This window comes from Crocodylus porosus, unplaced genomic scaffold, assembly GCF_001723895.1.
Source record: "Crocodylus porosus isolate Cpor-Errol unplaced genomic scaffold, CroPor_comp1, whole genome shotgun sequence".
In the NCBI taxonomy this organism is placed as follows: domain Eukaryota; kingdom Metazoa; phylum Chordata; order Crocodylia; family Crocodylidae; genus Crocodylus; species Crocodylus porosus.
Genome location: NW_017728912.1, coordinates 6,603,761 through 6,628,075, shown reverse-complemented (window position 1 = coordinate 6,628,075; position 24,315 = coordinate 6,603,761). Strand labels below are relative to the sequence as shown.

Here is a 24,315-nt window from a genome sequence, read left to right as displayed (position 1 = left end):
GGGGTCACCAGCCTTCACCCCTTGCTCCCCGGCCAGCAAGGGCCAGTCTCAGGGTGGGGGGCACATGCCCCCCCATGTCTCCCCTATGCGTCACCCATGTACATAATCATGTTCAATAATTGCAAAATCAGGATAATTTAATAAGAAAGGAAGTAGATGTAGCAGTGTATTTGTCCCTGCAGTCAACAAAACATTGTTTCTTCACAATGTTGCACCCTTAAAACTGTCAAGAAAGTTGTGTCCTGAGTGTGCAGTCATTTCTGCAAAATGTTCATGTATTTTGTAGTAACTAGCTATTGCATGTTTAATACAAAGCTGAGGAGAGATTAATGGAAAAGTGAGAGCAGAAATGCCATCCCCTCCACTGATACCTTCTGTATGGTTAGAAGATGGAATTCTCTGTCCTTCTGTCCAAGATGGAACAGAAAGCACATGCGGTTTTTGTCTTAGTGTGGGATCAAAATGCTCTTAGGTTATTTGGAACAATCCCAGTGGACAGCTGCATGACTCTGGATGAGAAGTAGAAGTGCCCCTTCATTACCAGCGCCCATAGCCCGCATCAGAAGATGGCATCCCAGGGGTTGCTGTGCTCCCCCCCTAGCGCTTCCTTACTGTGCCCAGTTAGTCTACAAAGTACCCTCAATTCTCACCCGCCACATCTTTGATGTAAAGTGCATGTAATAGAGAGGCTGCCTCTTCATCTCCCTGGACAGTTTTCCTCCTGTACACTGGTCTGGCTTCTGTAATGGGTGCTTCTGTGCACACCCAGCTTATGGGCTAGGTGTGGCTCCAACCACCCCTTTACCATGCCCTAAGCCTTGGAGATGTACTGGACATTGTTTGGTCTTATACCCTCTGACACTCAGGCTCTCTGCAGCCCTGTCTCGCTCTACCTTACTGGGAACTTGGGGTAAGTACACTCTCCATCACGGCCCTCCTGGGGCTTCTCTATCATGGGCCCCTCCCCTCCCCAGGGCTGGGGTCCTCACTCTACCCTGAGTCCCCTGTGAGGCCTCCTCCATTCCCTTATAGCCTCACCCAAGCCACCAGCATAACAGCAAACAAAACACAAGCCCCTAGGCTATAACATAAGCTCAAGCCACCCGGCTATAACAACATTTGAGCCACCCCAAGGGCTCTCCATCTTTCACCAATCAAGCTGCTCATGCATTCTAGCCTCTTCTCTGTCCTCACTCAGGCAGAGCTCCTTCCCCCTTGACTACCAGCAGGGAACACCTTTCTGGCCTCCAGCCTGTGATAGGAGCCAGGCCCTGCCCCTTCTGGTCAGCTGACCAGGCAGGTATGGGTCATTAGCGCCCTCTGGTTACCCTAGCAACCTACACCTGGGTGGTTATCTTGGCTCTCCAAGTAGCAGGCACCTTAGTGCCCTGCTACAGCACCCTAGCGATGCATCTCCAAGGAGGAAAACTGTTTCTTCCCATTCCTCTGAATATTTTTAGGACTTTTCATAAACCAGATTTTACCTAGAAGTAGCCTAACAACTTCAGCCTCTCTACTGCCCAACTGAATTTGCTGCTTGATTTGCTCATCATTTGCTGATGAACCATAGAACTACCTGAGCAAAGGACAGGGCTTATTGCTAACAAAAGGAAAGACCCTAGGAAAATGAGTCCAAAAGCCAACAACAAGCTAGATTACAAATAAAATAATGATTTTTAAAAGAGTCAGATTGGCAATTTACTCAGTGTGGTGCTCACTTTTCTCAAAGGTCAAGTCCATTAAAAAAAGTCCTAATTCACAGTAAATTTGTAAGCTTTTTTAATATCTACCTGTCATTCCACTAATGCCAAAACCCACAATAAATCACTAATAAGTGATTTAGTCAGCACTTGTCAAACTCCAAAATATTTAGATATATTTTTAAAGCATGGTAGATTAAAAAGTAAAGATCACTTCTCTTTTTAGAGCCACTGCGACAACATCATTCGCCCTAAGGGTGCTTGTACACGTGATGAATGTTGGCTGTTTTTGCGGTTTAATTGTCACGCTGTACACGTGTGGGGGTTTTTACAATTTAAATGAGTTTGCTACCTTGCAAACTAAACCACATCTGCATGTAGTTTAGTCCGCTATTTATAATGTTGCAGCCTTTGACAGCTTGCCCCCGCCCCACCACAGGAGAGTCAGGTTGAAGGCAGAAGCACTTCTTTTTTTTTTTTTCCACAGAGCTTGCCCACATCTCCCATAGCTGGGGGGTGAGCTACAGATGGGCCAAGCAGCCCCTGAGCTGCAGAGGGCCCCAGTCTTTTCTTCTGCAGCAGTAACACCCCCTGGGGCCACCCAGACAGGGTGCTAATGGGTGCGTGCTGCCCCACCTCTGGCTTAGGTAACAGTTGGATCAGCCTGGGTGCTGCCTCCCACTGCCCTGGTGGGCCTGGTAGGTGCCGCTGCCAGGGAGGGAAGGTTCAGGTTCCCCCTCCCCCGCAGCTCAGGCCCTGCTGCCAGTTTGCTCCCCAGTTGTGGTAGAGATGGGCAGGCTCTGCAGGAACAAAAAGGTCCCCCCTGCAGTTCAGGCCCCTCACTGCTTTTTAAACTTTTTTCTTAGCAGAACCTGTCTGCACAAGCTGCCTCTGGGCCATGCAGCCTGTGAGCTGCAGGATTGCGGAGTCAGTCCTTCCCTCCATGGCAGCAGCAGCCCTTGGGACTGCCTGGGTAGGGTGCTAGCTCTGAGGGTGCTGCCCCAGCTCTCAGGCAGCACCTGCTGGATCCAACTCTTCCCTGAGCCTATGCACTGGAAGCCCATCAGGCATTGGTCCCTGCGCAGGCTCGGGGAAGAGTTGGATCCGGCGGGTGCTGCCTGCGAGCTGAGGCAGCACCTGTGCAGCCAGCACCCTCCCCCGGGGGCACTGCCACTGCAGAAGGAAGGACTGGCACCCTGCCCCTGCAACTCAGGGGCTGCACAGCCTGGCAGCAGTTTGTGCAGACAGGCTCCACTGAGGGAAAGAAAAATAAGTGGTGAGGGGCCTGATCCTTTTTTCTTTTCCTGTGGAGCCTGCCTGTCTCTCCCACAGCTTCAGGGGCAAGCTGCAGGGGCCTGGACCTTCCCTTCATGGTAGCAGTACTCCCGGGCAGCTAGCAGCCTACCCACCTGCTAGCAACCCACCCAGGCACCCCCAGGGAGTGCTGCTGCCATGGAGGGAAGGACCAGGACCTCCCACAGCTCAGGGGCTGCTCAAACTGCTGGCAACTCACTCCCCAGCTGTGGGAGAGACAGGCAGGCTCCACAGGGGAAGAAAAAAAGTATGGGGCCCCTCACCATAATGGCCATCGAAGCTCCTAAATTGAAACGGTGGGTTTTTAAGTGTTGCAATTAAAAACTCACCTTTTCAATTTAGGGGATTAAACCCCCATCATGTGTACAAGCGGCCTAAGAGATTAGAATTTTCCTGTCCTCATTGCCAGCCTATCCTACTCTACTTACTACAGGCATTTTAAAATGGGATTTGACATCTAAACAAAACTTTTCTGGAAAGAGTTGGCAGGCAACACTGGATGGTACCATTTGATCTCAATAAAGGCAAAGCATAAAATAGAGATGCGGGGTTTATTTTGTATATATTTATCGTGAGGAACTCTTCAAACTATAACATACATTCTAAAACAATGAGCTGTTTCAGATTCTGGCTAATTGTTTCTGGGTTGGTACAGGAATGCTATATAATGTTACCACAACAATGTAAGCATTGTTTGTGAATACTCCTGTAATTTCTTACTCTAATTTGGTGACAAGTATTGTCAGTTTGACTGCTTTGCAGTATTTAAGCAGTAAACGTATGTTGCACTTTTGCAGTATCTTCTTCTTCAGAATGCAGTGCAAACACTAAATTAAGCTTTACAGCATTCTTCTAAGAATGATAAATTATATTATCTTCATTTTACAAGTAGGGGACACTTAGGCTGAGGGACAGAATTGCCTACTACAAAAGAAGGAATCATTGTTAGAGCCATAATGATATTTCTGGTCTTGCGCTCAACCAACTATTGCACACTTCTCTCTCATGATATGTGTCACTGTACATGGTAATAATAACATATCATAAAGAAAGAAAAAGAAATCTAGAATGAAGGATTCAAACATAAGTCTATTTATCTTTAAATCAAACCAAAAACACAACTGATTTTACTACAGTAAAGCTTAAAACTTAATAAAACAAATTAAAGTATCCTTCAGTTAAATTACAGTCTCTGTTCTTGTATCACTGTTTGTTTGTAGTAGATATTAAAATAGAATTGGGCTCAGTAGTTCACTGGTGGCCAAACTGTCCTTAATGTTGCAGAATTACCTTTGGAGGAATATTCTCTTTTCTGTGAGTTTTGGTGATTCTTATTAAAGTTAATGAAAGCAACATGCATGTATCTGCTTGCTGCAGCTAACTATAACACAGCTGAAAGATGAAAGATCCCAGCACATTAACAGGAAATAAATCCCACAGGATGTTTCACTTTCTGAGGGCTAGAAAAAGGTTATGGAAGCTAGAAGATATTGAAACCTGCTTGAAGACAGTCTCTGACAAGCATCCTGAGGTTTATGTTAACAACAAGAATAGTTCATTTGTTCTCAGTAGAATTTCACCATTATTTTAATGGGATGAGAGTTAGAACAATTTAGAGCATTTTTGAAAATTACAATAAATGTACATATTTTCAGCACCTCTAATAATCTGGATAACCTTATTTAGATGCCTAACTATAGTTTGAAGTGCCTAACTTTAAGTACTCAGGTTTGAACATGTTAATAATAATGTAAACTATTCAGCAAAGATAAAAGAAACATCTCATATGAGTGATTCATTTAAAATCAAAGTTCTGTTGTAACTAAAAAAACACCAAATGTTTGTATTTTTAGTTAAAATATACACCTCTCAGATTTTATTTGAGCCTCTGTAAAGTGTTGTTATGATGTTAACAGCTCATTAAAACTCAAAAGCAGTCCAAGAATAGCAGAAGACTGCACAGTGACAATCTGTATGATCAAGAACCTTTATAGTTTTAAAATAGTATAAAAGAAAGAATTTTTGGAAGACTATCAAACAGCATCATAGAGTATCTTTCATCTAAGATAGCACTAAAGTCACGAACTTCTGAAAGAATTGAGAAAGAATATAAAGAGTTTGTAATATATATTTTATGATGTTAGAATAATGGGTAATAAAGCATGAAATACAAAAATTGACTTCTAGAAGCATCATAAACCAAGAGAGTGGTTTTTCACCACTCTTGAGCAATTTTTTTTGTATTATATAATGGCAGTTTTTATTCATTTTCAGTAAAACATCAGAATAGTTTTGTCTGAAATGTCTCCCAAAAAGCCAGGCTGGAAAAGGTAGTATGTCTTCCTGACTCAAATATAATAATACCATTCTTCTTCAATATACCTGATGGTTTCTTCAGTCCAGCAGGAGACCTTCAAATCTTATATTGCAACCTTGTTCCCTTGCATTTCTTATTTAAGATAAGAGAATTGGTGGAAGAGGTGGATAAAGCTTTCATAAGGAAATTTAGGTGGTTGACTTTCTGGGCAGCATATGGAGTATGAGTAAGAAAGGTGAAATGCAGGGTTGGAGGTGAGCTAGGTTCAGAAAGTTCTGGGATCCATAGACAAATTAGAGGTAGATTGGATCAGTTTTGATATCTCAGGGGCAACAGTTTACACAAGGTCATGAGAGGGGGCTCAGCTCTGATAGGATCTAGCCAGTGAAGTGTAGAACTAAACTTGGTAGCGCCCCACATTTACTGCATCCAGAGGCAGTATTTGGCTCTTTACTTCAACTATTATTTCTAATCTCTGTCTTTTTTATGTCTTGGTTTTTAAATAAATAAAGTTATAAGAAAGGAAAAAAGGCAGCATGTTTCTTGAGGTCTTTATACAAAGTATTTTATGGTTGCTTATCATGAATGCAATGTGTGTATAACTCTTACTGTAAAATATACTGAACCTTGATTTTCTTTCTTTTCACTCATAGTTTGTGGCCCATCCAAACTGTCAGCAACAGCTGTTGACTATCTGGTATGAAAATCTCTCAGGATTACGGGAACAGACCATAGCTATCAAGTGTCTAGTTGTGCTGGTTGTTGCTTTGGGCCTGCCGCTTCTTGCCATTGGTTATTGGATTGCACCATGTAGCAGGGTACAGATTTTTATAAATTCCATATTAAAACACTTTATGCTGTTTCATGTATCCCTTTCCAGTCACTGTCATCCGAAGTATAATATTGCACCCTTGTATTACCTGAATTTTAACTGATTAATCAGATTTTTAGATAGCTCTGGTCCTGCTCCTAATTTTGTTATTAGATGTACTTTACTTTGTAAGGTGGGGAACACACTGATCAAAGACTAGTATGAAGTCTTATTCCTTCCAGCACCTGATCACCACTTGATCAGTAGGCAAGTAAAGCATGTTTAAGAATAAAGATAGACAATAGGGGTGCCTGTAGATGTGCAGGGGCGCTGCTCTGACACATTTTAATTATAGCATGTTGAAGTAGACTCAATTAATTCAGTCTGCTGGAGCGTGCTAATTAATGCACTCCAGCAGCTTCCACATCTCATGTATTCAGTGTCCCCGCACTTCAAACTGGTAGCAGGGGCGCTTTAACTAAAGCTCATTGAATGAGCTTTAATTAAACCGTCCCCACTGCCATTTTGAAAGTGGGATGCTGAATATACCAGGCACCGCAGGCACTTAAATTCGAGTGGCTCTTGGAGCTCCCCCTCCCCTCACCCCAGCCCTAGAACATGTGTAAAGACACTCTGGGTCTCTCAAGCTATAGTTTCTGTTTGTTTTGTTTTAATATCTAAAGATCCTATTCTCGTCATGATCCATGCTGTGTAGTTGTGTACTGGAACTAAGGACTAAGGAGCATCTCTCCAAGTGTATGGCATCATATTCTCTCAGGTGGCATGTGGGGATTTGATCCTCCTCCCATGCAATTCAGTAATAAAACCTCCACTGGCCTGAGTGATGCAGGATTGAATCCTTACTCTAGCACTTGGTTTTGCTGCATTGTTAGGTCAGATTGCTTACAAAGGTGAATTGCAAAACAAAAATCAAATTAAACACAGCTTTTTAACCAAGGTGTGGAGGTGCAGTCAGAAAAGAATGTCATTTTAACTCAACATATAGTAATTGGTTCCCCGTGTGAGAACATCCTGTGCTTCTAGGTTTACTGATGATGTCACAGCAAAAATGCAGAAGTATCATTGAAAGCCTGTAGGATGTGAAAGGTTATCAAATGGTGGATTTCTTCAATAAGATGTATATAGGAAGATAAAAGGCCTCCACAAAGAGCAAATACTTTTAAAAAGTAATTTTTAAATTGTAATTTTGTTACTGAATCTCTTCGTGTCCCCCTCTCTGCAAACTTATGCAGAGATGATATCTGGCACAGAAATCCACGTTTCACCCAAATTATGTTTTTTTGTTTTTCAGCTCATCTTCAAAAGAGGGTAAAATTTTGCATACCTCATACAAGCTTGTAGGGAATAGGCTGTTTTCTTTCTCTAGTTTTTTTTTGCTTGTTTGTTTTTTAGAACAATCTTTATGAAATGAAATAATTGTTACTCAGATATTCCTCTGTGATCAGCTGTAGTAAAGGTATTCCTCCCGGCTGCCTGGCAGCTTGACATCATGCAAACACATTATTATTTGTTCGTGTCTAATATGGAAAAAAGTGACATTTGTCCTTGAAAATTAATTCCCAACACCAGAAACACCTGATATTTTTCTATGCCAAATAAAAGAATTGTGCATACAAATCAATGGTTTAATATTACAATTTAAAAATCAAAACCTAAAGGTCAGCTTCAGACAGGAGTACATAAAATGACTTTCAACTCCTTATTCAATAGACCTACTGGATTCTTTTTGAAAAATGTGTCTCATAACATGCACATGGGGTTTTACCACTTCCCCCCAATATTCATAATATTATCGTATGTGTTATGTTATTAATACAGCTGATCATTTAGTACAATATAATATTGCTCCATTGCTGTACTCAGGGCTCCAGACCATCTCTGTACTTTTGAGAAAAGGTGCAGCAGTGGGGCAAGGCGCTTTGAACGCTTCTAACTTTCCAGTATTTCATGCAGGAACAAGAAAGTATTACAGTCACACATAGTGGGTCTCACAGACTGCTCAGTTTATGTAATGCTCAACAATGCTAAAATGGGTGGTAAAGAGACTATTCTGAAAGGTACAGTTCCCCTGGACATCTCTCAGGCCAGCAAGTGTAGTTCTACACTGTCTTCAACTTGTTCAACACAAATGACATATTCAAGTCCACAGTTGCCCAGAATCTTAGAAGCAGATTGTGCGAGTGCCCAGCAAGAAGTGAAAGAGAACATGAAATGCCCCTCATCAGAAAATCCTACTGCTTGGTCTCACTGATTGCACAAGTTGGGAAGACATGGCAGACACTGGCAGTAGGTACCCTTCTTGGAAATTGGCAGTAGAATCTTCAATAGACATAAGCTATTGCCACTGCCAGGGCTAGGGACACTCCTTGTTTTTCTTTTGTTATGGGGAATAACAATTGCAGCTTCGTTATATTTTCCCTTAGCATTCTTGAAGGCCTGCAGCTTTTCTCCACCTTCTTCAGAAGAACTGCCTCTGCCATTCCTGCTATGCTCAGCCACTCACTCCAAATGCAGCAGGATCTGGCAACACTATTCTCTAATGGACAGAGCTCTGCATTAATCCATTTGAATTTGTTTAAACATGTTAACATTTCGTAATTTTTTTTCTTACCCTGTTGTAGTGCAATATTCCTAATTAGTTTTAATAAAACATTTACAGATTCTTGGTTTGGGAGATATTTCATGCTCTGTATACATCAGCAATGGAGGAGACGGTTATTTTGCCTAAAGCCTGATATTAATTGGCTTTGATTTGCTGAACAGGATATGCATTAAAATCAAAGGCAAACTAATAGTGCCTTGAAAACTTTGAGTAATTCCTCATTGGTAGAAAAGGTGTCCTTTTGATACCCACTTTTTTCTGGGGCTGATCTGACCCTCCACCGACTTCTGCGGACACCTATCCAGGCCCTTTCTAAACAGCAGTGAATGTTGCCATAGTATGGATATACCTCCCCAAAAATATTCCTGTGCTGATATTGTCTTCCAGGGATAGCGAAGCAACAGAAACTGACCAGTAGGACATCATCCCCAACAGAGAGCCTGCTGTCAGGAATGGCAGACCATGGCTGTTCAATATACTTGGAAGGGTATTTCTAAGCAAGTAGCAAGTATTTTAATTTCAGCCCATCTTTCACTATAGGTACTTCTTTGTATTTCTAAAGTGTATGATGCAAGGGAAATCTGGTATCTTTCATAACTGAGAGTTTAGTTTTGTATTGCCTTTGCAGCTTGGAAAAGTTCTCCGAAGTCCATTTATGAAATTCGTGGCACATGCTGCATCCTTCATTATTTTCCTGGGCCTGTTGGTGTTCAATGCCTCAGACAGATTTGAAGGCATAACAACGCTACCAAATGTCACTGTTACTGATTACCCTAAACAGATCTTTAGGGTCAAGACTACCCAGTTCACCTGGACAGAGATGCTGATCATGGTATGGGTACTTGGTAGGTATACTACCTTTTCATTTCAATTACATTTTTTTTTATCTATGGAAATTCTAAAAGATTCTGATTTCTCACTGCATCTCCCATATGTTGCTCTAGTGGTTCCCACAAGAAAACCCTAGCTTAGGGGTGGCAGAAACAGATCTATACCATCTCCTCTTGCAGTTTCTGAGGTAAGGGCTTGCCAGGGTAGAAGAAGCATGTTAGAGGCAGCAGGTCATGTGAGTACCTGGACTGTCCTGCACTCTGACTATTCTAGGCTGAGAGTAGTCTATGGCTATTCATGCTTAGGCTACTATAAATTAGAGCCCAGGAGCAGCTGAGAAGCTTGTTTTAAGCATTCTAGTTTTCCAGTAAGAAAGCTAAAAAGGTTTCATCTGCATGTTATTTTATGGTCACTTGAAAAGGGCCTTTTTTTTTTTTTTTTTTTAAATATGTACTTGCAAGAACAAAATGGCCAACTGTCTTCATTAGAAGTTAGAGAGTATCTTTCCACTATGTAATAAAAAACAAAACAAAAACAAACAAACAAACCAGGGATTCACAGTCATCGTGCTGCAATATTTTGAAACTTTGACATTTGTGATAGAGGCATAGAAAAGTAGGGCTGAAAGGGACCTCAGTAGGTCATCTAGTCCCAGTTTGCTAGAAAGAATGACACAGTGTACTGTCTTAATGCAACATAGTTATTTTAAGTAACATCAAGAAGGCAATATGCCAGAAGGTCAGAAGTCAGTGTTCATGCATATTAGCACATTACTACTTATTTAGCATTACCCTCCTACTAAATGAGCACATCTACACATGTTGCTACGTCACCATAGCAATGCAGTATGGGAACATAGCATCCATGGGCAAAAACTGTAATGCTGCACCTATGCTGCCATAGCAATGTGCTCCATAGCAGCTAAAAATAACCATGTGCCGCATGCATGGTGCAGTACAGGCTTTTACTGCACCATCATTTACTACTTTGAAAAGGAAGTACTGAATGACGATGCAGTCATTTTATGTGGTCAGAACATTCACACTAGCTCTAATGACAGAATCAGAACATGAAGTACCATAACATGGAAAAGTATAAACTGACCATGTACCACTGTAATTATCTCTACTTTGAATGCAGTGGGGATTAAGAGGAAATATTATAGCCAAATAAAGGCATTTTTTCCTGTATCCTTTTGTAGCCCATAATGACTCCTGACTTGAGCATAATTTTGTTTTCATTGGGTTTTTTGGTTTTATGAGAATGATCTGAGGATTCCCATGCCTTTGTCTCTTTTGGCATGTCCCCAAAGTATTCTACCTAGGAAGAATAACTATGATTTGGCTAGCCTGTAAGTATGGGTCACTGGGAATCTTTCATAGGGTTAGATTCCTTACCCCCCAGGTGCATTTACATGTCCATTTACTTCAGACCTGATTTACTGTGCAGTAAACTACTGCAGAGTAAAGGGTTTTGGGTAGGTGTCTACACATGCAGAGATTAGAGAGAAAACTTGCTCCCAGTTCCCTGCAGCGGGCCTGTGCTGCCACCAAGGGAATCTCCATGTTCCTCCTGGGTGCTATCCCGGGGTTGGCAGGGAGCACCGGTTCAGGAGAGCTGTTGCCTGGGCCTGGGGGCTGTCTGCTGCTGGGGCAGGGATAATGTCCTGCTACTGCAGCAGCAGGGAGCTCCTGGCCCTGGCTTCCTGATCGGGGCAGGGCTTGGAAGGACCTGCAATGGAAGGGCAGGTCCCAGCCCCCTACCTCAATCTGCCAGTGGGGCAGCTAGCAGCTAGCTTGCTAGGACTTACGCCACCCCTGAAGCTCTTTCCAAGCCCTGTGCCATGATCACTTGATTGGGGCACAGGGCCAGGACCTGCCCCTAACCAGGACAGTTCCCAGCCATCCCCGGGCTGTACATGTTTTCCCATGCAGCCTGGGGCTTGCTGGGAATTGTCCCAATCAGGGGAACTCCATGTCTCCATGAAGGGAGCTCCTAGTCCTGCTCTGTCATCATGGAACAGGGGCTGGGAACAAGCTCCCAGGCTGTTCTCAGCCCCAGCTCCACAACTGTAGACCAGGGGCTGGGAACAAGCTGTCAGCCCCAGCTCTGTGTTCATGAGTGTGGAGTGGTGACTGGAAGCTCCCTGCTGCTGGGGCAGGGAGACGTTGTCCCCACCTGGGAAAGCAGGGCAGGGGCTAGGAAGCTTGTTCCTCCCTGCCAGCTCTGCACAAGCTCCGTAGCCCCCACCAGCCCAGAGCTCCCAGCAATCATGGGGCCACTGCTGAGAGATGCTTATCTCCCAGCCTGAGCCCCACAACTGCAGGGTTTGGGCTGGTAGACCTTTATCTTTTAGCCTGAGACTTGTGGTCACAGGGCTGGGGCTGGGAGATAAGGGTCTCCCACCCCAAACCCCATGACTGTGAAGTTCAGGCTGGGAGAGAAGGGTCTCCCAGCCCCCTGCTCCTTGATTGCAATCTTGGGGCAGGGGGACTGTGGCAGGACCAACCTAGGGGTGCCGTGACCTCCCCTAGTGCCCTTGCCTACCGTGCCAAGTCTGGGTCCTTAACGCATCCTGTCTTGCCCACCACGTATTCAATCTTTTTGGTTCAATTAGGGAGGCTGCCTTCCTGCCCTTCTTGGCATGGGGCCGGTCTTACTATACCGGGACTTTGGTTCTAGTCCCTGTGCTGGTCCTCTCTCGGGGCCTACTTAATATACGCACCCCCTCCTGGGGGTCTCTCTGACTGCACCCTTTCTCACCCAGCCCAGACTTCCCAATGGGCTTATTCTCTTCTTGGGGCTTTGCTTCTCACAGGCAGTGCCCCACTCGGGCCTGCCTCCCTTATGTTCCGCGGCCACTCGCGTACCGGCCTGCGCCCCGCGGTCTCTATGCCCACATTCCGGCCTGTGGTTGCGCCTCTCGCACTCCGCCGTCCCGCCCTGGGGCTTTCTATGCCCCCACTGGGGGCCTTGCTCGCGCTCCTTGCACTCACTCGCCCACACTGGGGCCTTCTATGCCCCCGCTGGGGCCTGTGGTCGTGCCCCTTGCGCTCCCCGCCCACACTGGGGCCTGTCTATGCCTGACTCGAGCCTACGCCCTACTGGGGCTCTTCCCAATTGGGATTTCCAATTGGGGCCTGTCCTGGTAATGTCTACGCTGGGCTGGGGTCGGGACCCCCCCCGCTGCTTAGACCCACCTTCCTGGGCCCATGCCCTACTGGGCTTCCGCCTCTACTGGACTCTCCCAAAGTTGCCCCAATGGGATGGGGCCAGGACAACCCCACAATGCGGCACCCTCCATGGTGCTAGAAACTCCCCCACTTTACTGGGGAGCTCCTGCTGAGGCCTCCTCCACCCCTACAGCCTCGCCTGGTCCTCCGGGGTGATAATTGGAACTCAACAAAACTATAAGCCGGCCAGCTATAACACATTATAAGACCCCGAGCTTATAATACCAACTCTGCTCTATGCTGGCTCTCTCTCATACCTCCATCAGAGTTCTCTCTACCCCTGCATCATTGCAGCCAGTCAGAGCGGTCAGACTGCAACCATTAGCTCCTGCTCCTGCTCCTGCTCCTGCTCCTGCTCCTGCTCCTGCTCCTGCTCCTGCTCCTGCTCCTGCTCCTGCCTGAAGGGAACTGCCTCTGGCCTCAGCCTTCCCTTCCTTATGAAGGCCAAGCCTCGCCCCCGGTGGTCAGCTGATCCAATTAGTTCCCATGTCAACTGCCACCTGCCGCCCTAATAAATGGCAGCTGAATCCATTTCCTATTATCAGTAGCAGGCACCCTAGTGCCCTGCTACACGGACATAGTTTCCACTTGGGCTCCTGTGGCAGAGTCCGCCCCAGCAAGAGGCAGCTCCTGGGGGCAGGGAGCTATCTCCTACCTCCTGGTGGATGGCTGACGGGGAGCAGATTTTGCTCCTGATCAGGCAGCTACACAAGCACTATAGCACCGTTACTAATGCTGAGTAAATTTGCTACTTGAATTTGCAGGTAGCAAATTTACTCAGTATTAAGGTGGTTTACTGTGAAGTAAGCATGTGCACATGTAGATGCACATGCTTACTTCACAGTAAACTATGCTGATATGAAGTTAAGCATCTCCTGTAGAGGCGCCCCCTGTGAATATGAGGATATGGATACTAGATGGGAGTATATATTACTGCAGCAGAGTACTGTTGCTACTCAACTCAGGATTACTAAATTGCTCCGGATATTTACTGCAGCTTTAATTTCAAATGGCACAGATTCTCCAGTTAGCTTCCTGGGAGCACAAGTGGGCTTCAGGTGATTACAACAGTGCCCTTTGAAGTAGAGCCAGCAGCTTATCTTTAATGCAGCAACCTGCTATGAGCTTACAAGGATCTGAACCATCCGGATATGACTGATCCAGGCAATAGCACACAGAACAAGCAGGGATGGCTGGCTCTGGCTCTTGGCTTTTGAATGGGTGCAGTATAAATGCTTATATGACAGTCATTAAAAAATGCAAGACAATATTAAAGAAGATTATGAAATAAAGAACCTGTGTTTTTAACTGTGCCATTTGCTTTTGGTTGCCCATGAATTTTGTGTTGTAGGTTGGTCTTAGAAGTTTAATCAGGTGACCTGGGAAGCCGTGACACACAGGGGCAGCAGGAACTACTGGCTACTGCTCTGCCACTGGTGATGACTAGGGTAGCTGTATTTTCCACGCTGCCCTACCCCACTCTGCCTTCCCCTCCCTCCTCTCCTTCCCCACCAAGTCACACTGCAGGCAGCCACTATGGTTGCTTCACCCTTATGCTACTGGTTGGGCCTTCCCTAGTAATTAATCCCTTTGACTGTGGAGATTTAAGTAAGAATAAATGGGTAAGTGAAATCAGAGAAGGGTGCTGCTTTGGTTCTGGTTCCATGTTTTAAAACTCTTCTTTTGCAGCAAATGCATCCTCAGATCAGGCCATGATGTTCGCTGTGCTAAAATAAGTTATACTTAATTATACTTCATTAGCACATTGCTACTTATTTAGCATTTCCTCCTATTTAGCAGTAGGTATATTATAGTATCACAGTGCCAGTGCATGCTAACTGCACTTTGACCCTACAGATATTTGTGAATCAATTCAAGTATTGAAAATTGCAGTCCTATTGGAATTAGGATAGCCCTGTGAAATGGACAGCAACTCTGTAGCATTATTAGTGAGAGCTTCTAGCCTTCTTGGAGGCCCTGATTATGTGGGTGGGGAAAATTCTCAATGGAACAGAACTGGCTATAGTACCTATATGTTTTTTTTCCCCTTCTGTTTGCAGGTATGATGTGGTCAGAATGCAAAGAGCTCTGGCTAGAAGGACCCAGGGAATATATATTACAGTTATGGAATGTTTTGGATTTTGGGATGTTGTCCATTTTCATTGCTGCTTTCACAGCCAGGCTTCTAGCTTTTTTGCAGGCCACAAAAGCACAGCAATATGTGGACAGTTACATTGAGGAGAGTGATCTCTCTGTGGTCACACTTCCACCAGAAATAGAATATTTTACTTATGGTGAGTTCAAATGCCATGAAGCAGTTCTTACAGCTCTTGGATTTCATAACACTTACCTAAAGGTTTCCAATCTTGGGTGTTTGTTTTTATACTTCTTAATTACATTTATTATCATGCTTAATTTAATAAAATCATTTACTGACATACTAATTGTGACAGGACATGACCTAGGGGTGCCATGAACTCCCCTAGCGCCCCCTACCTACTGTGCCAAATCAGGTTCAATGCACCCTTGCTATCTCGCCCACCATGTCTTTGATGGTAATATTGTTAAAGGGAGGCTGCCTTTCTACCCTCTTTGGCACAGGGCCTTGAGATATCCCAGTCCGTGCCCTGCCTTCAGTGACACAGTACACTCTAACCTCTAGGGCTACACGTGGGCTCTACAGTCTCCTGTGCTCTCGCCTGCACTGGGGCCTTGCCTCGCGATACCCTGCCTGCACTGGGGCCTTGCCTTGCGATCCCCTCAATCGAGGCTTAGGTGGCCATAGCCGTACCTGGCTCCCCAGACCCCCTTCTCAGGTCCTGCGCCCCACTGGGGCTTCCCACAATTGAGGCTCAGGTGGCCGTAGCTATGCCTGGCCCGCAGACCCTTTTCTTGGGTCTTACACCCCACTGGGGCTTCCCACCTGCGCCCACTGGCACCAGGAACCCCCACGCTACTGGGGAGCTCCTATGAGGCCTCCTCCAACCCCTACAGCCTCACCCGGTCCTCCGGTCTTACACAACTACAAAAACAGAAAACTCACACTCCTGTGTTCCAGCATAAATTCCAAGCCAACTAGCTAACCTTCATTCATATCCCTATCAGGGTTTCCTCCACCCAGTATCATCAAACAGAAGGCTCAGACCATCAGGCTTCTCTGCTCTGCTTGCCCCCACTTGCTCCAACAGAGCTCCACCTTCCTCAACTGCTAGAAAGGACCCGGCCTCAGCCTGGCTTGTTTATATAGGCCAGGCCCTGCCCCCTTCCGGTCAGCTGACCAAACTGGTTGTCTCGGCAACCCACACCTGTGCTGCCCTGGTGACTGGCAGCTGAGCCCATATTACTGTTTGTCAGTAGCAGGCACCTTAGTGCCCTGCTACACTAATACTAAACAAATCAGAACCAGATACAGCCCAGTTTTAACTGCACACAACGATACATTCAATGTTGTTTCATCTGCTTATACCAGAGCTGGTCTGACCCGTAGTTGTCATGTTCTGGCTATTACAAAAATTTGTCAAGTGCAGTTCATAGTAAGTGTGAAGTTTAGTTTCCCCCGCACCCAACACTCTATTTTGTTAATTTTGCTTAATAGTGTCATTAAATTTACAGAGGACAACCAAAACATTGTGAAAATATACGTTTATTATAATTTTTGTTAAATTAGTTACCTTAAACTAAAACATTTTAGGCTTTTTAGTAGAACTTGGTCAGTCCAAGCTTGTGATATGACTAGACAATGTTGAGATAAGTTTAATACACTAGTTTTTTTTTTAAAAACCCCAAAGTATAGGTAATGCAACTCCTAAACAAAATAACTGAAAAAATCAGGGATAGAATCGTATGGCTAGGGTCAGATATTCAGAAAGCCTGAGACAGAATTGATCTAAGTCACACAATTTTCTGTAAGCAGCGTAGCGTAGATCAGCAGTGAACAGAATGCACATTTGCCCTTTGGTGGCAAGGGGGACAAATCTTAGACCAGGTTCCACCATTTTTAAACCAGTCCTTGTGTGCCAGACTTCTGTTCTGTTATGGGTATAGACTGGTTTCCAGTCCCTTGTGCTGGTAAAAGGGGGCTTGTCTACATGTGGCCCTTTTTAGTGGGATTAGCCTAAAATTGCCATTTTTAAGGCACATTAAGAGTGTGTATCCACATGTGCCGGCCTATATGCACTTTAAAAATGGTGATTTTAGGCTAATCCTGCCACATTTGATACCTGCTTAAAACATGTACCAAATTTAAACTGGCATATCTAAATCACATACTGTTGCCATTAACCTAATCACTTCCACCTAGTGGCAAGAAGCTGTAAAAGCTGGGTCAGGTATCCCAGGGAAGAAGCACACTTGTCAGTTCCTGATCCTGGTGTAATTTATACTACTTTACAAGCTGGTGTAAATTACACTGGGATATGTGGTCCTCTGTCCGTTGGTTGTTGGTTATAGTGAAATTCTGGTCCCAGGTTTATTATTTCAGTGTAGAAATTCTAACTTTGATTATAGTGGAATTACTTTTTTAGTGGATTCCACAAGAAGGTAGCCCACATGTGCTACTGACAATGATTTCAATGCACTTCAGAAACTCCTGTATGTTAAAATAGCTAAAGGGCTTGTTAACTGTTATAGAATCAAGCTGAATATGCATGTATACATACACATATGCATACCCGTATGCATAAACTTATTTTTATTAAACTCATTTTAACCTTGTTTAATTCTTACTAAGTGTAAGTATCAATGTATTAGGTAATAAGATGAAATTTTGCAGTGGATGACATTTCATATAACATATTATTTCAGCCCACACTGTATATAGATGTCACAACCTTACTTACATTGAGATTAGTAGCAATAAATCTCACTGACTTCAATGGGGGCATAATCATTATTTTAATAATTTAATTTCCATTCTAATCCTAATGGAAGTATTTTTCCTTAATGAATATTTTATATGGGTTGTAAGGTACTATCTTGTTTTATAGAACAGATAAAGTGTGCCTATATCTTATTAAACTAGAGCTCCTTGGTTATTATGAAATAAAAACAGGTTGGAATATAGTGTCCAATTACAGTGGGGACTGAGCAATGATAATTAACAGCTGTGAAGGCCCAAGTGATACCTATGCAAGTTAAATGATAAAAAATAGAAATACAAATTAGAGGATATTTAAAAATAAATACTAATGATTTTTGTTTTATTTGGGAAAATTTTAAGAGATACAGAAAAGTTCAAATGGTATTACTGTTTTTCATTATTATATAATAGCAATAATGCTATGTGTAGTAATATTTTAAAAATCATCCTATGGTAGGGTACATCCTCATTAATGTTCATGCCTAACTCTCAGCACACCCTATTGAAAAGATTATTATGTCTATTTTACACCATAAATTCTCCTCCAAGGAAAAGGATATAATTCAAATGATTTATTTATGACTTAAATACTAATAGTAACACAGTAGCAGCTATTAATTTCTGCAAACATTTGTCTTTACTAGATATAGATATGAGCATGGAAAGTCCCAGGTGTTGGGTGTGTTATTTAAAACTTGGTGATAAATGAAAAACTTCATTATTTACCCCACATTTCATGTCTTCCAGCCAGAGACAAATGGCTCCCATCTGATCCACAGATAATATCTGAAGGCCTTTATGCCATAGCTGTCGTGCTGAGTTTCTCTCGGATTGCATATATCCTGCCTGCAAATGAGAGTTTTGGGCCCTTGCAGATTTCACTTGGAAGGACTGTAAAGGACATTTTCAAGTTTATGGTCCTTTTCATTATGGTATTTCTTGCATTTATGATTGGGATGTTTATACTGTACTCCTACTATCTTGGAGCTAAAGTAAACCCTGCTTTTACAACGTAAGTATGAAGTTATGCTTAACAAAACAATAAGATTATGAAGTGCCAAGCCTAGAATAATAATTAAAGACATTTGAACTTGATGAGAGTTCAGGCATTGTAGAACCTCAGAGCATAAGGACCTAAGAGCTCAATCCTCTGTTCCATACATAAATAAAGTTTCCACTGACATCAATAGGAATGTTACCTGTATAAATAGTGAGAGACACTTTAAAGACTGTTGTATTATTGGCAACAGAAATTTTATTTCTTAAATTTTTTGTATCCCCTGTAGGTCTGAATCCCAAACAGAATTTTTCTGAGATTAACACTTACTCTGTTTGTCATAAGAAATGCCTGTTTATTTATATAATTAGTAACATTGCTCTCGGTTTTTTCTTTCAGAGTTGAAGAAAGTTTCAAGACTTTGTTTTGGTCAATATTTGGTTTGTCTGAAGTGACTTCAGTCGTCCTTAAATATGATCATAAATTCATTGAGAATATTGGCTACGTTTTATATGGCATATACAACGTAACAATGGTTGTAGTTCTGCTCAACATGTTGATTGCTATGATCAACAGCTCATACCAAGAAATTGAGGTAGGCCCCTTTTTTCTTCTTTTTAAGTTCTCAGAAGGGCAGAAGGATCCTCTTGCTAGGTACACCTTGACTAAAGTAAGCGTTAACAAAGGGATTGTGAAAGTTATAGAAAGTCAGAGGAAAACATTGGCCTGAACACGATAAACCCTCAATTCATCTTTTTTTTCACCACCTGCTAGTCTGATTCCCTAATCTGTGTGGCATTTAGTGCTTCTGGTGAGCTATGTTTTATTCTACATCCAGTTCTAACATATGGTACATCACAGTGCCCTATGGAGATTCTCTATGGGAAGATCAACTCACAGGAGGAAACTAGGTTGTGGTTTTTGGCTTTAAGGTGATCCAAAAAAGTTGTTGGATCTCCAGGGTCTAGGCAGATAACCTGCTTCATCTTACTTATGTAGAGCCAAGAGTTTGTAAGGTACCATTGAAACCTTAAAGTCTGGTCTCAAAAGACCTTATCATAGAAACATTCACATGAAGAATGAGATAAAAATAGAAAACAAAATATTAAGTAGAAAAGTTTAGTATATTGCTTGTTCATAATATCAATCAGATATCTATAATACATTTCCTCAACACAGTACATTTTACTGTTTAGACAGGCTATTAGAGTACTGAAGAAATATATCTTAAGGTATTTCAGAAATGAGAGCTGTCTCTAGTCCATTTCCTTAAACCTTTTAACTAGATATAGATGTGTTAACTACTTATGCACATACTCCATTAACATTCATTTTCTTAGTTTTATGCATTGTTCTAATGTAGAAACATAGGCAAAACTTTCTGGCTGCGTCCAGATGAGCGCAGCCATGAATATCCAGGGGTCAAAAAAACATGCAGAGAAAAAACACAGAAGAGCACACGCATGGGCAGAGTGGACCACACAAAAGCGGAGCCAGGCCACCCAGAGCCACACTGCAGCTGCCAGCCAGGCTCAGCATGGCAGAATCGCCACTGCTGCAGCCCCGGAAGGCCCCCAGGACCCCAGATAAGGCCCCTGGGCCAGCCAAGTGCTGGCCCAAGCTTCCCCTAGTGCCCCCAGGGTAACTTACATTCCCGGGGGACAAGTACCAGCAGAACAAGGTGCGCCACTGCTAGTTGTCCCCAGGGAACCAAATGTCAACACCACATGTGGATGCAGCCTGTGTGTGAGAGTGTTGGGACTAAATCACATTTAGCAGTTGTTCTTAGATTAATTATTCAATATGAAGTGTAATCATCTTTTTCTGCTTGAAGTACAATATTTAAAACTTGCTTCTAATCTTAGCTGCTCATTGCCATATGTCCTGAAAACTCACTGGCTGTACATCTCCATACCTGCTAAGTGGCAAATTGTAATGCTTGCAGTTTATCTTATGGCCATATTTCATCTAAAAGAGAGCAATAGGAGAGAAAACTTAATTTTGAAATTTAATGAATTCAGCATAGAGGTTTACCATTCATGTGCTGTGCAATAAAGTATAACAACCCTGACAAAAATTACTGCTTTCAAAGTCAAAACTTCATAACTCTTACAAAAGGAAAAGTATATTTTTGATGCTAGTTAATCTGTGGTCCACAGAATTTAGGTGGTTTTGAAATGAAAAACAGTGACACTCAGAACACATGTAAAGGTTACAGGGAAGTTATATTATTAGGAAGAGATGTACCACTTGTACCAAGTGTGACTGTAACATCACAAACTTTGAGGGCTATTCTTCTTTCTCTGTTCACATGCAACTGGCCTGTGTCAGCAGGAAGTAAAAGATATTGCCATCTGATGATGGTTGAATGAACTATGTGGAAATGATTTCAGTCAAGCCTAGTCTTTCAGACGCTATCACAGCTATGTATTGATTCTTGTTGGCAACAAGAGTAGCAATGTCAGTAATTATCAAAGGAACTGAATTATATCATAACCTCTAACTCTGAGTTGTAATTCAGCTGCAGTTCAACTTTACAAGATAAAATGAGGAAGATCACTTTGTCCTGTACTGATTCTCATAAGTTTTCTGGGCTATAATTGGCATTTTGGTGAGTGCTAAAATGACAAAAATATTTAAAATAAAAGGAAAAAAATGATAATACAAAGATATGCATATGCATTTCCCAGCTGTATTGCATCTATCTTGTTAGTGAGAACTATGTTAAATCTGAAGTCAGTTGGAATAAACTAACTTTTCATCTTTGGAGAATTTGTTCATATTTTGCCTTGCACCAGATATGCAAAACTACTCTGAGAATTTATTAATCTTGGCATAAAATCTACTTGCTTGCTCCTTGCTATTGGTAACCGCAGAAGAAACTTGATATTTTAGTCATCTATTAAAGGCAGCCAGATGTCAGAGCTGACACCCCTAGGCAAGGCTTCATGGAAAAGCTTGTGTATTACCTTCTCCAATATACTGCCTAAAAGCAAATACTGTAATTTCCTCACTTGCATAAGTATCAAATTCAAGTGAGCAATTTATAGATGAAAATGATGACTTTTTAAAAATAACTGACTTTTAATAGCTGGGACATAATAGATTAGCTTTCATTCAGTGAAAAAAAATAACACTTTTTGAACTGTTCACATACTTGAACTAAATATGACAAAAAGAAGCTGATGTAAATAGACACAGCTGGAATTAAGTTAAAATAGACTTGATAAGACAGCTGAATTTCTGTGGAACTACTGGGAATCTTTCGCACTAGCAAGTTCATCACATTTCTATATAAAACAAAAACAGGAGCTATTTAAAATACACTCCTTTTGGAAGTGCCCAGCGTTACATAAAGCCCAGAGGTATATAAGATATAGTAGACATTTCTTTTTTGTCTCTAACACAGGATGACAGTGATGTGGAGTGGAAATTTGCTCGCTCTAAACTCTGGTTATCTTACTTTGATGATGGAAAAACATTACCCCCTCCATTCAGTCTTGTACCTAGCCCAAAGTCTTTCTTCTATTTCATCATGAGAATCATTAACTTTTCTAAATGCAGAAGAAGAAGGTTGCAGAAAGATATCGAAATGGGAATAGGTAACTCCAAGTCTAGGGTAGGTACTGAAAAGTTTTCATTGCACTACACTTCTCGTCTAGCGTTTTGATTTCCTTCAACTTTTAGGGGGATAATATGTACTTGTAAAGGATGGTACTGTAATTAATCAAGTATTTTATTTTTTTATTTCTATATACCAGATGCCTTTAATTAGTGCATAAAAAGAAAGGAAAATTATTAATTTTCATAGGACAAGATCCATTTACCAAATATAACTGAAGGAGAAAACAATTCTAACAATATCCAAAAAATTCAGCAATATCCAATAAATAATTCCCAAAAAAATTACCTAAATATTGAACAAAGAAATTTTCAAGTTTGATCAGAAATATGTCACTAGTAGACTTAAGGTAAAAGGCTGAAGATCTGGAAAGCCATTTGTCCTTTCATCACTAGAAAAGGCGAAGGATCAAGTGTAGCCAGTATGGTATGCAAGTCCTCAGTCCTGTCCATGACTAAAGCTATGTACCCAACAAAGATGAGGAATAATCATCTATTTGTTATATAATAATGCTTAGACTTTATGTAACATCTTCCATCAGAGCATTTGGATGTTCTTTACATATATTGAAATGTGTGTGGCAACACCTACTTAAAGTAGATAATCATTGTCCTCATTTGCAGACTGGAAAATGGGGCACAAACAAGTTAAAGATGACCTGCATGGGATTTTTTTAATATAAATTAGATTTGTAGCCATAAATATGAAAGTATTGAACACGTGTTTCTAAAATAATTTTTGGTTGCTTTGTTTTACCTTAAAAAATGTCAGAAATGTCAAGTTTGGTTTTATTTTCCTGATAAATCAGGAACTATTTAGGAGCCTAACACATGTTTGTTGTGACCTGTCTTTAACAACGAAATATTTTTGCCTGTGTGTTACTTAAGCAGTGGAGTTAAACAGGGGCGACACATAGGGAGTACACGCAGGTGCACGTGCCCTGAGCATGGTGGTGCACCCCCTGCAAAAAGGTGCTGCTGCCACCACCACCGCTGGCGGCGTCTGCAGCCAGTCTACATTCACTGCTGGCTGCTGCTAACGTTGCCGGCAGCGCCTGCGGGCAGTCGCCAATCCCTGGCACATGCTCCCCACTGCCAACAGTGCTGGCGGCGTCTGCAGGAGCTCCCAGCTTACCGCTGCTTGGCTCCCGCTGCCACCACCACCACCACCACCACCAGCGCAGCCATGCCCCCTCCAGCCACTCGGGGCACGTGCCATTCATGGAGTTAAATAAGTGTTTAAAGATGTATTTTAAAACTGTTTAGCTATGTAGTTTTGTGTGATGTCCTCATATCACTTATATTCTAGTGAGATGGCTAGTCCTGTTACTCTGAAGTCAGGCATAAGGTAGGGCAGGATGACACCTTGGAGACATCAGATGCATCTGATGAAGTAGGTCATGTCTCTCTGAACCAGTTTGACTTTAAAATGGCACTTTTACTCTAGTCACTATAGAGCCATCCAGCATAGATAAAAACTTGAAATTATGGTGTGAAAACAACCATGATTACGATTACTACTACTACATCAGCACCTCTTTACAGAGAAGCAAATTGAATATAAATTCCATTTTTAAAATCTTTTATAGGTCATCTTTAACTGACTTGTTTTAAATGGTCACACATTAATTTCATGAGAAAGCCAGTAATAGAACTAAGGGGTCAGATTCTTTTCTTACAAACACAGAATTTTCATTGTTGTGACTTCTAATTCTCACTGGTATACGTGAAATAAGAATCAAGCCCCAGATCTTGTAGTACCAACTATTATGGTTTAGTCATATGACCATCTTTCCATTTTTCTTCTTGTCTTATATTGTTACTAAACTGTCTATTTAAGTACTTGGACTCTGATGGCTATACTATTTAATTGTTGCACTAATAATATGATGGTGACTAGTTTTTCAAATCTATTATTATTCCTCATGATTCAGCAAAGCAGAAGCATAAAAGTTAAGTATGTTCCTTAAGCTCTTTTCTAAATAGTGAGGCCTTGTACACAAGTTTGAT

General features: G+C 42.3%; 1 protein-coding gene across 3 annotated transcripts in view; it reads left to right on the top strand.

Annotated features, from left to right (window-relative positions):
• The window catches only part of TRPC3 (transient receptor potential cation channel subfamily C member 3), a 70,527-nt gene that overhangs the window by 33,659 nt on the left and 12,553 nt on the right, over nucleotides 1-24,315 (top strand). For all 3 annotated transcript variants that reach the window (XM_019534008.1, XM_019534007.1, XM_019534010.1), the window contains exons 4-9: nucleotides 5,985-6,149; nucleotides 9,394-9,610; nucleotides 14,890-15,123; nucleotides 18,435-18,699; nucleotides 19,084-19,279; nucleotides 22,094-22,303. In XM_019534008.1, the coding sequence (XP_019389553.1) occupies nucleotides 5,985-6,149; nucleotides 9,394-9,610; nucleotides 14,890-15,123; nucleotides 18,435-18,699; nucleotides 19,084-19,279; nucleotides 22,094-22,303 (1,287 nt within the window). The remainder of the gene's footprint in view (nucleotides 1-5,984; nucleotides 6,150-9,393; nucleotides 9,611-14,889; nucleotides 15,124-18,434; nucleotides 18,700-19,083; nucleotides 19,280-22,093; nucleotides 22,304-24,315) is intronic.